This window comes from Hemitrygon akajei, chromosome 11 (assembly GCF_048418815.1).
Source record: "Hemitrygon akajei chromosome 11, sHemAka1.3, whole genome shotgun sequence".
NCBI classification, from domain to species: Eukaryota; Metazoa; Chordata; class Chondrichthyes; order Myliobatiformes; family Dasyatidae; genus Hemitrygon; species Hemitrygon akajei.
Window position 1 is genome coordinate 117,951,767 of NC_133134.1, and position 14,423 is coordinate 117,966,189.

A 14,423-nucleotide genomic window follows, 5' to 3' on the forward strand; every position below is an offset into this window, starting at 1 on the left:
CAGAAAATCTGCCTGTTGCAAGATACAGGACCAAGAGGGATAAATGCTGACAATAACTCAATAGCAGATTGCAACAATATTCTTGCTTCATCGTGAAGAGACAGAAGTCATAAAGCAGTAAAATCAGGAGAAACAGCTTGCAATAGAGCGAGACTCCTCACGTTACTGCCAGCTCCTTTAACTTGGTTTTACACAATGCTTTACTAAATATGAAGAAGCAGTACAGAAACATTGCTGGCAGGCTCATTGTCCGTGTTTGATTACTGGCAATGGTAAAAAAGGAAAAACGAGATAAACCATGGAGAGAAATTGGAACTAATGGATAACAGATAACAGACAAGTAGGTGTAAGCAACCCCTAAGAAACGTAGAATACCGTGCTCATTTCAGATTACTTCATTATAGGAAGGATGTAGGAGCTTTTAGGGAGAACGCACGGTATCAGGATGCTGCCTGGGTTAGAGAGCATGCCTTATGAGGAGAGTTGGAGTGGGCTAGGGCTTTTCTCTTTGGATTGAAGGAGGATTGATAGAGGCTTAGAATATGACAAAAGGTATTGATCAGGTGGACAGCAAAAGCCTTTCTCAGGGTTGAGATGATTAATACCAGCAGGCATAATTTTAAGGGGATTGGAGGAAAGCATAGGGGAATGGGATGTTAGAGATAGGATTTTTACTCAGTGTTGTGAATGTGTGGAATGCCCTGCCAGGGGTGGTGGTAGAAACAGAGAACATTAGGGACATTTAAGAAACTCTTATATAAGCACAGGGATGAAAGAAATTGGAGGGCTATGTAGGTGGGAAGGGTTAGATTGATCTTAAAGTAGGTCAAAAGGTTGGCCTGTACTGTTGATGCACCATCAATAACTCACTCTGAGACGTAAAAGCGAGGTATCGGCTTTTATTGACTGGAAGAAGGAACGAGCAGTGAGTGACCACTATACTACATCCTGGAGACTGAGAGCCGGTCAGGGGTCTGTGGGAGGAGCCACAGGAGCAGTCATCAGGGGGCGTGTCCAGACAGGTATATGTAGTTCACCACAACTGTACTGTAGGGCCTGTACTGTACTGTAGAGCCTGTACTGAACTGTAGAGCCTGTACTGTATGGTAAGGCTTCTACTGTACTGTAGGGCCTAACTGAACTGTAGGGCCTGAACTGTACTGTAGGGCCTGTACTGAACCGTAGGGCCTGTACTGAACTGTAGTGTTCCATGTTCTATTAAGAAAGATGATGGGAAGGAATAGAATGTACAATGATTGGTAATTTCATTCCCATTGTTTCATACAAAGGCAGATTTCAAACTTTCAATATAATGGAGGTTTGGGAAAAATATTCAGTGCTGCATAAACGGCAGATAACTTCAACCTGTTGAACACTTCTTGATATTATTTCTCCTTGAAATTTTAACTGCAGTGTGGATCAGCTGGTTGCAGGATTTTAGAAGGCAACAGATAATGAAAATGGGCCATTATATAATGAACTCAGGCACCATTTAATGTTTGTGTATTTATCATGTTGTAAATTTTTGGCCTGTAGGCCTCATGATGTCAGTGGCACTTAATGCCAGGTCTCACAATGTTGTTCCTTTAAGTTTCAGCAAACTGGCATGCTGTGCCTTTAGTTTTACTGAGATTGCTGACAGATAAATTTAGTTTGGAGACCTGAGCCCCAATTCACTTTTGCATGATGATCTTGTGTATTACAAGTAAAAAGTGCTAATATACTGGTTTATTATTGTCAATGCACCTAGTTACAGTGAAAAAGCTTGCCTAACATACCGTTCATACACAATGCACTGAGGTAGAACAAGGTAAAATGATAAGAATGCAGAACAAAGTGTAACAGCTACAGAGAGAGTTCAGTGCTGGTGAGCGATAAGGTGCGAGATCATAACAAGGTGGATTGTTCGGTCTGGGATTCATTTTATCGTTGCAGGTTGGTAATGTGGCTCATGCAAGGAATAGACTGGTTCAGTTTTGCATTTGGCATGACTTCATACATGCCCCTTTATGCCAGTGCTCTGGGTTATACTGATCTTTGTCTGATAAGCGTTTAAGTGGTGAGTTGTGGCTTATGTATAGAGACATGTATACTTAGCTGGTTGAAATCAAAATTACCCCTTACACCGCCACAGCACATCAACAGGAAGATGAAGCTTGGTTTCATTCACTGTACTCCAAAAGACATAAGATCACAAGATATAGGAGCAGAATGAGGCCATCTGGCCCATTGAGTCTGCTCCACCATTCCATCCATTCAGTTGTCGTCTCCCCGTAATCTTTGATGACCTTACTAATCAAGAACCTATCAACATCTGCTTTAAAAATACTCAGTGACTTGACCTCCATTGCTGCCTGTAGCAATGAATTCCATAGATTCACCATCCGCTAGCTAAAGAAATTCCTCCTCATCTCTGTTCACGATGGATGTCCCTCTATTCTGAGCTTGTGCGCCATGGTCCTGGACTCCCCCAATATTGGAAGCATCCTTTCCACATCCACTCTATCTGACCCTTTCAATATTTGATAGGTTTCAATAATACACCCCCTCATTCTTTTAAACTCCTGTGAGTACAGGCCCAGAGCCACAAAATGCTCCTCACATGTTAACCCTTTCATTTCCAGGATAATTTTCTTGAATCTCTTCTGGACCTTCTCCAATGCCAGTACATTCTTTCTTAAATAAACTGGTTATTTTCCTTTGCATCATTCTCAACTGATAATCTTGACCAATTAAGGGGACAAAGTTCCTCGCTTGAAGCAACCAGACAGTGCAGTTTGCTTCTTTTCCCCACAGACAATGGCTGAGGTGCAGTGTCCTTTGTTCTGAGATAGAAAGCTATGAATCCAGGTTCTGAATCAAAAATTTGGCCACAAAATCTTGACCAACAAGATGGCAGTACTAGCTTTAAGTTCTTAGTTTCTAGTCAGGGATTTCAGTCACCCAAAGCTAACAATCTGTCCATGTATATAACAGTTAATTGAACATTGTGTTCTATGGGATTGCTTTTCAATTTATATTTACTGTGTTTTGTTTCTTTTTTTATTATGTTCTTTATTCTTATAATATTTTTAATGCTGCATCAGATCCAGATTAACAAGGATTTCAGTCTCCTTTACACTCATGTCAGAATGATCATAAATAACCTTGAAATGTTGAACTTTGCAAACGTGTTAAGGATGTGTTACACACTTAAAGAACCCATCTTTTGGATATGTTAAAACAAGGCCTCATCTGCTATAATTGGTGGACCCAGAGCTGAAGGACTGTGTTCTGTTCAATGCTTATTCCCAGCACCATAAAATGGACAATATGCTAATTTACTCTCATTTTCTGAAAGTCTTCTGAGCACAAATTGGCTACTCTGCCACCTCATATTTTAAAGTCTATAGTTTCTCATAATTTCTTGTGATATAGAAGGAGGCTATTTGACCTGTTGTGTCTGGGGTCATGAAATGTTCCATGCAAATGTATTTTTCCAAATATATTGTTTAATTAAATTTAATCTTTGCTTCTTTATCCACTCAGACCAGATATTTGGCTTGCACATGAAGTAAAGCAGCTCCCTACATTCCCTCTGAAAGGAGAAAAATGTGTAACGTGGAGGAATAGATCTGAGGAAAGAAATACGAACTGGATGACCTGTGAAGGGAGGAATAATTGATTTTTTTTAATAAAAACTAAATAAACCATTCATTGTTAAACTTCTTTTACTGAATGGGGCATATATTGGACTTGGATCTGGAACTGAAATTACTGAGACACAGTGAGAGGCTTCCATAAGAACATAAGAAATAGGAGCAGGAGAAGGCCATCTGGCCTGTCGAGCCTTTTCTGCCGTTCAGTAAGATCATGGCTGATCTGATAAGATCAAGGCTGCTTGCCTTGCTTACAGTTCATATAGATCAATTCATTATAAAGTGCATTGAGGTAGCACAAGTTAAAAACAACAGCATTATGTAGAATACATCTGTTGCAGAGAAGTGCAGTTCAGGCAGAGAATAAGGTGCAACATCATAACAAGGTAGATAGTGAGATCAAGTGTTCTTCCTATAGTGGCAGTGATCTCCAATTAGGGTTCAATTCCTGCCACTGTCTGTAAGGAGTTTTTACATCCTCCCCATGACCATGTGGGTTTTCTCCACGTTCTCCGCTTTCCTCCCCATTTCAAAGACTTATGGATTAGGGTTAGCAGGTTATAGACGTGCTATGTTGGCACCGGAAAAGTGGCAACGATATGCAGGCTGCCAAACACAATCCTCGCTAATTTATTTTGATGAAAAAGACACATATCCCTGTATGTTTCAAGGTACATATGACAGATAAAGCTAATTTTTATTGTATTAGAAAAACATTCAATAGTCTTATAACAGTGGGTTAGAAGCTGTCCTTGAGATGGTGGTACGTGCTTTCAGACTTTTGTGTCTTCTGCCTGATAGAAGAGGGGAGAAGTGAATGACTGTGTTCGTGCGGTGCTGGGGCAGCCTGTAGTGGTTTGGATTTTAATTTTTCATCATTGACTGGTTCTTTATCTGAAGAGATAATGTCAGCATTGTTCGGATCAACTCAAAATCCACAACAACCAATCAGCATGCTGTGCCTATTTTGAAAATGCAACCAAGCCACAGACATTTGTCAATGTGAAAGGGTGGATTTAAAGAGACAGAGAAGCATAACAGTTAACTTTATCACAGGGATTATTGCTGTGCGGCACTATCAAGTGTCTCACTGATAGCAGCTTGACACTGCACTAATTATGTCTTTCTGATCAATGGGTACATTTCCAATATCAAAGTTTAAATACAAGGAATGAGTTTTTTTAAGGAAACTTGTCACAGAACTAAAATTGGATGTTGGAAATCTAAACCAAAGCTGTAAATTACCTTTCAACGATCTGTCCTGTGACCAGCATGTAAGTGCCATTACAAAGAACAACACCTCTACTTACTTAGAAGTTTGTGCAGATTTGGCATGGCATCTAAAACTTTGATAAACCTCTTTAGATACACAGTGGGAAGTGTCCTGACTGGTTTGTAGACACCAATGCCAAAGAGCAGAAATGCCTACACAGAAGTGATGGATATAGCCCAGTCCATCAAAGGCAAAGCCCTACCTGCCATTGAGCATGTCTACAAAAAGCGCTACCACCAAGAGAACAGCATTCATTGCCAACGATCTCATTGTCCAGGCCATGCACTGGTCTTGCTGCTGCCATCAGGAAGGAGGTACAGGAGCCTTAGATCCCACAACACGAGCTTCAACCATCTCACTCCTGAACCAACGTAGATACCTTCACTCACCTCAAATCCGAACTGATTCCACAATCTATTTACAAGGACTCTGCAACTCGTGTTCTCAGTATTATTTATTTACTTAGGTTTTATTGTATTTGCACAGTTTGTCTTCTTTTGCACATTGATTGTCTACAGCTTTTCAATGATTCTACTGTATTGTATTTCTTTATTCTACTATGAATGCCTGGAAAACAAGAAACTCAGGGACATATGGAGAAGTATGCATACTTTGATAATAGATTTACTTTGAATTCAGAGTTTTCAACCATCTGAAACATTGACTGTTCCTCCGTCCATAGCTGCTGCCTGACTTGTTGAGATTTTCTGTTTGCATTTTCATTGAAATGTTGCTAATTCTCATTTCATAACAGCTGCTAGGTAGTGCAAAGGATAAAGCCCTGAGTAATCTTAGATATCATACCAGGGAAATATAAACACTAGGTACAGTCATTGCTATTTCTTCATAGGATTTGCCTTTAACTACATCCTAAGCATCAGGCTGAAAAACATGCATGCAGAATGGTATGGTTAATTATAGTAACAATTAATCAGAAAGACAATCTTTGTTAAATGCATTTTGCTGTGGTGTAACAATCACTTCGTTTCTTCCTGCATTTGAGCTGGAATGAGTTGCAAAGTCACCCAAACGATTGAATTATGTAGCTGCATTAAACATACTTCCAAGTACAATAATGAGAGGAATAATTCCCCATGGTTTTGGTGTAACTATCCTCTTTTAGATTCCCCAAGAGAGAGTCTTCATCTTCTGTTATCTTTACTATTCAGTGGCCTAGATTTCCACACAAATCATTTGATCGAGAGAAACTTCTCCGGTTTTATAATATGGAATCAGAATTCATGCATAAAATGGCCACACATTGTACAATTTCCCAATCCAAAATTGCATGAGAATCTGTATTGTAGGTATTAACTCTTGATGTATGCCTCAAAGCCTGTTAAGATCTTTTACCAGGTAGTTTTTATTGCCTTTGAGTTCCTGTTTTGAACCATTGCAGTCCAGTTGTCGAAAGAACCATCAAAGCAGTTAGATTAGTTTCCAGGATTTAGACCCAGAGATGATAAATTATGTTCTTGGAAAGTGCTATAGAACTATTTAAACAAAAATGTTATGCCATCTTAAAAGTTTCTTCCCCCAGGCAGTCCACCTGATCTGATTCTTGTTAGACCCCTCATCTCCCTCTCTCTATTACCTCCCCATCATTCTCCACACAGTAATCACTTTAAACCATTTTTATAATGCTGTTTACATTGTAAATACATGCTGATATTTATGTACTTATGCACATTTTATTCCATATCTATCCTTTAACCTCTAACTTTATTTTCTGTTTAATGTTTTATAATTGTTGAATTTGATTTTGCATGCCGCATCCTGACTAACACACCGCAGCAAATTCCTAATATACATATGTGTATATGACAAATGAAGTTGACCCTTGATCATTGAATGATGGAGGTTGGGGAGAGGTTACTTGAGGGTAGGAAGGTAGTGGATGCCAGTAGATTAGAACCTTGTTAACTTTGCCAGACAAAAAGAGCAGTACAACAAAACAGCATCCATTAACAGGTCTATCAGGTTCCACTGAGTCCTAAGTGGTGTGATGGGATCAACACCTGCCAATGAAGCAACAGATATCAGAATCTGTAGATTTGGCTTCACCAAGCTTTATGGCTTCATGGAAATAGCATTTGATGTCAGAAGCATTACTACATGGTAATCCTCAGACTGCAAACTATAATTTATAATGTTTTAAATAGGCTAATGATTAAGGTCAAAGTAGTTGTGTTTAATCAAAACCTTGGGAATAGATCCATAGAGTCATAGAACACTACAGTACAGAAACATACACTTCAACCCATCCAGTCCATGCCCAACTGTTTTCCTGCTTGTTGCCATTAACCTACACCTGGACAATAGTCCTCCACGCCCTTCCCATCCACATACTCATCCAAACTTCTCTTAAATGTTGAAATTGAATCCACATCCACCACTTCTGTTGGCAACTTGTTCTACCCTCTTCAGTGAAAAACTTCCCCGTTGGTTTCCCCTTAAATATTTTATTTTACTTTTCACCCTTTGCTTATGAGCTTTATTTCTAGGCTTAGTCAGTCTCCAGAGAAAAAGCCTGCCTGCATTCACTTTATCTATACCTCTCATAATTTTGTATACCTCTGACAAATCTCCCCTCATTTTCTTAGGCTTGAGGGAATAGTCTATTCAACCTTTCAACCTTTCCCTATAAGTCAGCTTCTCAAGGCCCAGCAACATCCTTGTAAATTTTCTCTGTACTCTTTCAATCTTAGTACATTGACCAGAATATTAAAAGGTAGAGAAAATCAGGTATAATTAAGCTGGTTGCACCATAGCAGGGAGAGCGAGCAGAATGCCAAAAAAGATGATCTTGCCTTAGTAACAGATTTGTGAATATTTCTTGTTGACAACATTGTCTTGCTCACAATGATACTTGGTCCTAATTGCAAGTCAAATTAAATGTGAATACATGGTCAGTACAGAGGAAGCATTAGAATGAATTAAACAAATGACAGAAGTTGATGAAACAATGATAGATGAAATTTTGAAAAATGCTTATCAAATACAGACAGTAATAAATCATGAGGAAATCAATAGTGATCTTGAATTCCCACTAGGCACAATGATCAGAATGCCCCCCATTGCACTCCACAGATTGAAGTGCATGTTGAATTAGCCAGTGCATATAAGCATATTCCATAGTAGGGCACAGGTAATTATATAACACTCTTAGCACCACATCCATTCAGACACCTGGGATCAGAGTCATAAAGGTAACATGCACAAAATGATGGATTAACTTGGCAGATCAGGCAGCATCTATGAAAAGGATTACAGAGTTGATGTTTTGGACTGAGACCCTCTGTCAATTCTTTATTTCTCTCCATAGATGTTGCTTGACCGGCTGAGTTCCTCCAGTGATTTGTGTGTGTTACTCTGGTTTTCAGCACCTGCAGAATCTCTAGTATCTATCTATCTATCTATCTATCTATCTATCTATCTATCTATCTATCTATCTATCTATCTATCTATCTATCTATCTAGTGTCGAAGAGTCATAAAGGTGTTCCCTGATGTTGGAGGTTATATTTTGAGGTAAGATTAGGGAAGTATAGAACACAGGAGTCAGGCAAATGATCAGTGCCTGCAATGCTTGCAATACTAAAAACATCACTAATCATATCCTGATGAAAAATTTAAAGATTGTTACCCCTAGTTGGAGCATATGTCCCTTCCATTCATGTAAATAAACTGCATTAATGAGAACTATCAGATCCAATCCTTACTGGAATGTAGAGTTACCATGATTCAGATTGGTCATTTGGTCTGTGTCCCACACGGGCTGTCTATTTCCTTCTCTAGTCACCTCTATACACAGGTCCTTTCAATAAATTATTGTCCCTGTACCAAAAAAGACCAGGGTAACATGCCTGAACAACTGGCGTCCTATTGCACCACCTACCAATAATAAGCAAGTGCTTTGAGAGGCTGGTCAAGGATTACATCCAGAACTTGCTACCACTCAAACTGGACCCCCTAAAATTCATCTACCGACACAACCAATTGACAGATGACGCAATAGTCACTGCACTACACACCAACCTTAAATATCTGGAGAAGAAGGATGCTTATGTGAGAATGCTGTTCTTGGATTACAGTTCAGCATTCAACACCATAGTTCCTTGCAGGCTCGAGAAGAAGCTCAGAGACCTCGGCCTTCACCCTGCCTTGTGCAGCTGGATCCTGGACTTCCTGTCAGATTACCAGCAGGTTGGAAGAGTGGGCTCCCTCACCTCCAACCCTCTGAACCTCAATACAGGAGCCCTTCCTTTACTCCCTGTATACCCATGACTGTATTGCCACTCACAGCTCCAATCTGCTAATTAAATTTGCCAACGACACTACATTCATTGGCTTTATCTCAAACAATAATGAGGTGGCCTACAGGGAAGAAGTCATTTTTCTGATACAGTGCTGTCAAGAAAACAACCTTTCCCTCTATGTCGCAAAAACAAAGGAGCTGGTTGTGGATTACAGGAGGAATGGAGACAAGCTAACCCCTATAGATATCAATGGATCTGGAGCTGAGAGGGTAAACAGCTTCAAGTTCCTCAGCATCTACATCACTGAGGACCTCACATGATCTGTACATACCGGCTGTATGGTGAAATAGGTACAACAGCACCTCTTTCACTTCAGACAGTTGAGGAAGTTTGGTATGGGCCCCCAAATCCTAAGAACTTACTACAGGAACACAATTGAGAGCATCCTGACTGGCTGCATCACTGCCTGGTATGGGAACTGTATCTCCCTTAATCACAGGACTCTGCAGAGAGTGGTTCAGACAGCCCAGTGGATCTGTAGCTGAGAACTTTCCATGATTCAGGACATTTACAAGGACATGTGTGTAAAAAGGGCCCGTAGGATCATTGGGGACCCAAGTCATACCAACCACAATCTATTCCAGCTGCTACCATCCAGGAAACAGTACCACAGTATAAAAGCCAGGACCTACAGGCTCCGGGACAGCTTCTTCCACCAGGCCATCGGACTGATGAACTCACACTGCTTTGTGTGTACTCTATATCATATGGACTGTTCTATTTATTATAAATCATCATATATTACTATGATTGCATATGGCACATTTAGATGGAGACGTGACTTCAGGATTTTTACTCCTCCTGTATGCGAAGGATGTAAGAAATAAAGTCAATACAAATCAGTTCAATACTTTGTTATATCTGGGTCTCATAGAATGGAGAATGAGAACTGTTGCTAAAACAAAGACCTATTACTTGCACCAGTCCCTTTGAGATGGCTTATTGTGTTAGTTTGATTAAAGACTTCCTTTCTTAAAAAAAGAAAGATGCTGGAACTATGGGCTCAACACACAAAGTACTGGAAGAACCCAGCAAGACAGGCAACATCTATGGAATGGAATAAACAGTCACTGTTTCGGTCTGACACCCTTCATCAGAACTGGAAAGGAAGGGGGAAGAAGCCAGAATAAGGAGGCGGGGGCAGGGGAGGAAAAGGAGGGCAAGCTGGCAGGTGATATGTGAAAACCAGCTGAGGGGGAAGGTGGGTGGGTGGGGGAGGAGCTGGGCTGTAATAGGTGGAAGAGGTAAAGGGCTGAAGAAGAAGGGATCTCATAGGAGATGGCGGTGGGCCATGGAAGAAAGGGAAGGAGGAGAGGCATCAGAGGAGAATAGATGGGGTGAGGGGGAATCAGAATGGGGAATGGAAAAAGGGAGGGGGGGGGAAATTGCTGTAAGTTAGAGAAATGAATGATTTCTTCTAAAGGGGCATTCTTAAATGCCACTTGGGCTTTCAGACTCTTAAGGACAATTCAAAGCTAGGTCTTCATCTTCATCCAAGTTCTATTGCTGACTCCAATAGAGTGATAGCAAGTATCTGAAGGATCTAAAGAGAAACTTGTTCTTTCAGACTCTTTGAGTTTCAACATGGTGGCCATCTTAGTTAATGCCTGGGTTGTTTCAAACCCCTGGAGTGCACATCTCATACAACCTCTCATGGTCTCAGAACGCATCCCCCACCGTCAAGAAAGGTCACCAATACCCCTACTTTCTGAGGCTGCAGAGAGCTCAACAATGCTCATCAATACTCACAACCCTCTGCACAGGCTCAGTTGAGAGCATCATAATATGCTGCATCACTGCATGGTACGGACACTGAACTGTGATGGACAGGAGGGCTTTACAAAAGGCAGTTAAAGCTACCCATCATGTTACCAGCATCAGCCTAGCCACCATCAAGGACATATATACAGAAAAAGCCAGCGATATTATGAAGGATCCCACACCCCCTACTCATGGACTGTTTGTCCAACTTCAATCAGGGAAGAGACTACACACCAGGACCCAAACCCATAAGGCAGCTCACCACCTGCACCCATTAACCCACCAAACTCACCACCACCACTTCTGATTCCTGTCAGAATCACCTTATGTACAGGTACTCCTGTACCAAGCATCACTTTATATACTTACAATCAATCTATGGATATAAGCTAATCTTATATATTTATTATGTTTTTTCTTGTGTTCTTTATTTTTTGCACTTTTTTATGCGGCATCAGATTCAGAGTAACAATTATTTTGTTCTCCTTTGCACTTGTGCACTGTAATGACACTAAACAATCTTGAGCCTTGACTGTACGACTGAAGGTTGATAAAAATAACAATGATCTTTTTTAAACTGCAAATGGTTAAAATAAAAGTCAATAAATATTTCAGATATTAATTCAATTTTGGAACTGAACCCATTTACAGTGACTTGAGATTGAGTTCCTGATCTTCACCCTGGTTGTGCAGAGAGGTAGGTGGCAATAAAAATTAATTTTCTTGTCGCTGGAGCATCAACATGCCAAATGCAAAATAGTCACATTATATCTAAGGAAAGCGTCTGTGTGCTACTTCAGAAGATTGCCAGGATATTCAAGTTCATGTCAAGAATTTGGTGAAGATCAGATTTGTTCTTTGTGCCAAGTCTCTGCATCTCTACACCTGGTTCTCTCTCTGAAATGTGCTGTGACAGTTTGTAATTTAATCAGTACTGACAGGGAACATTGCGTGTAGCCTGTGCGGATAGTGGAAGAAAGATTCCTTCACCACAAGCGCCCAGGACGTTTCTCGAGAGTGCAAAAATTAATTTGCTTTCTGTGATTCAACAGGACTCTTCAGTTTTCTTACCATCACCCGCCCTTTATAAATTGCTTTTCGGTTTCCTCTGCATTTGCTTTTAAAGTGTCATCTGCCGCAGTCTGTGCGACGAGCCAACCTGTTTCCACACCTCTTGATTCAGCTGGGAGGAAGTTCATTGCCCAAAGTAATCAGGCGTGGTGATCACGTGACTGCCACCACTGTGTCTGTTGTGTCTGTGTTTCTGGTCACAGCAGGGTGTGTACACACTAACATGCCCAGCAATTTGGATGCCGTCACAGGTGTGTGACCAGTGCCAACTTGCCTTACAGGAGACTGAATCTGCCTGTGCTACCACTCTGGTCTGACACTGTCCATGTATCTTAATCTTCATTGATCGTACCCTTCTTCTAATCTGACATATTCCAAATTAAGAATTCAGAAGAAAAATTTTGGACTTGATGCCAAATTTAACTGAATATTCTCATCTAATCCATGCATTTGAAACTCTGACCAATGACCCAGTTTCACAGAAATATTACACAACTTATCATCATGCAGTTTGCAAATAAAAGGTCTCTATTAAAAAGAAACTTTTTAATGCAGATCTTCTGTTACAGTCAAATTGAAAACAGAGCAGATGTAGGAATAGTTCATATCATTCTGCATCATTTACCATTCCAGGGAAATATTCATGTTGACACTATGATTTATCAAGTATCACACATAGCCTGTGCTACAAATCTACATCACATAATCCCACAGCCACGTTACACAAGGTAGTCACTTTGTTATGTGATGCAGCAATAGGGGATTTCCTAAGGCAGGTAATCAAAGACTCTTGGTGATATCCTGCAGTGGAACAATTTCAAAACCTACTGAATTCTTATCAAGGTGTTTAATATCTAACTTGCAGTTCCATAATTAGTAATTCGCTTGGTAAGATATTGCATGCAACCACATTGCAGTGGAAATATCAAAATGCTGCAGGATTTTTACTATATCTGATAACTACCAATGGAACCCCTTTAAAGGAACACTTGCAGGAGGGGACATGGTTTCCTTCTAGTGCAGGGAGAATTTCATAAATTGGTCCACAGTTCATTTCTCAGACATCTCGTTGTCAAGCAGACCAATACAACAGTTCACATCTGGGCTTTACTGTTTAGTGTTTAGTTTAGTATGTTTCAACATTTTTTTCTATTACCAATCACACGTTGCAGAGACGTCATTAAAAAAAAAGCACTGCAGTACTTGCTCACTATTAAAAAGGAAGCACATTTTGCAGACCCCCCCCCCCCCCCCATCCAGTCATTTTATTTTAAGCACTTAACAGCTTAACACAAAGCAGATTTCTGTACTGATTCTTCTCTTGGAAACCAAATGGCAGATTTATTACTAAGCCACTGAAATCCACATTACTCTCTTAAGCTTTATGTAGTTACCCTTAACATGCTCTCTCCCCTCACCTCCCATTCCTACCTACAATTTATTATTAAGGGGCAACTTTAAGGGTTTGTTCCATGGAAGCTCTCTCTTCAGGTCTGGAGGGGTTGCATACAGCCCCTGAGGAGAAGCCCACAATTACGGACCTCAAGGGGCAGACAGAGGGAAAAGCAAAGGTTGCAAGCGATCAGCAGGAGTCGTGTAGCCAGCCCCTCTGAATCTTTCACATCAAAGACTCGCAGCTGTCACCCTGCCTCCGGTATGCTGAATCTGCATCAAAGAACAGTCCACTTAATCCTGAAGAGTGACAGCGTGTCGAAAGGACATTTGACGGCACCCTCCGCCACGGCCACACATTCCAGCACTGCAGACGGACATCAACATGGTAACCATGTATACAGTGGTGAAGCACATCACTAGCTTGCAGGCTCTGTCGATCCCTCTCTCTCCCTCGCTCGCTCGCTCTGTGTAATCCTATCTCCTGACACACGCACACACGGAGCAATGTTTGACAGGAAGCAACAAGACAGAGAATGCCAGCACTTACCCTGGTTTGGACCACCTTCTCCATCATCACATTCATTCAGATTATTGATCATGGTGTTTCCCAGTTGATTGTGGGTTCAGCCTAAGGGGGGGTGGGGGTCAGGGGAGGGAGGTGGTGGCTGTCGACCGGGGAGACGGACCAGAGCCTTTAGCTTGCAATCAGGTCCCTCTCTCTCTATCTACCACACAGAAGAGGAGGCTGCACTGCAGAGCGTCTCAGCACACACGACAGCAGTAAGCTCAAGCTGACTGAAGTCATCATGTATGCACAAGGCATTATCTGTGTGTGTGTGAGTGTGTGTGTGTATAGAGGGTGTGGGCAGTGGGGGGTGGTGAGGGGGAGGTGGATGGAGAGGCAGGGCTTTCTACAGAAGCCCTAGGGCACCTTTCTTCGCATTCTTAACAAGAAGTGGTGCACTCT

The 14,423-nt window shown here is 41.1% G+C and overlaps 1 protein-coding gene across 3 annotated transcripts in view; it reads right to left on the reverse strand.

The window, feature by feature from the left end:
* LOC140735960 (solute carrier family 12 member 5-like) overlaps nt 1-14,423 on the reverse strand; it is a 1,160,378-nt gene that overhangs the window by 595,972 nt on the left and 549,983 nt on the right. The window contains exon 1 of one of the 3 annotated variants that reach the window (XM_073061589.1): nt 14,004-14,273. The exons of the other annotated variants lie outside the window; for them this stretch is intronic. Coding sequence (XP_072917690.1) covers nt 14,004-14,055 — 52 coding nt within the window. The 5' untranslated portion in view covers nt 14,056-14,273. Of the gene's footprint in view, nt 1-14,003; nt 14,274-14,423 lie in introns of those variants that run through there. 3 annotated transcript variants of the gene reach the window in all.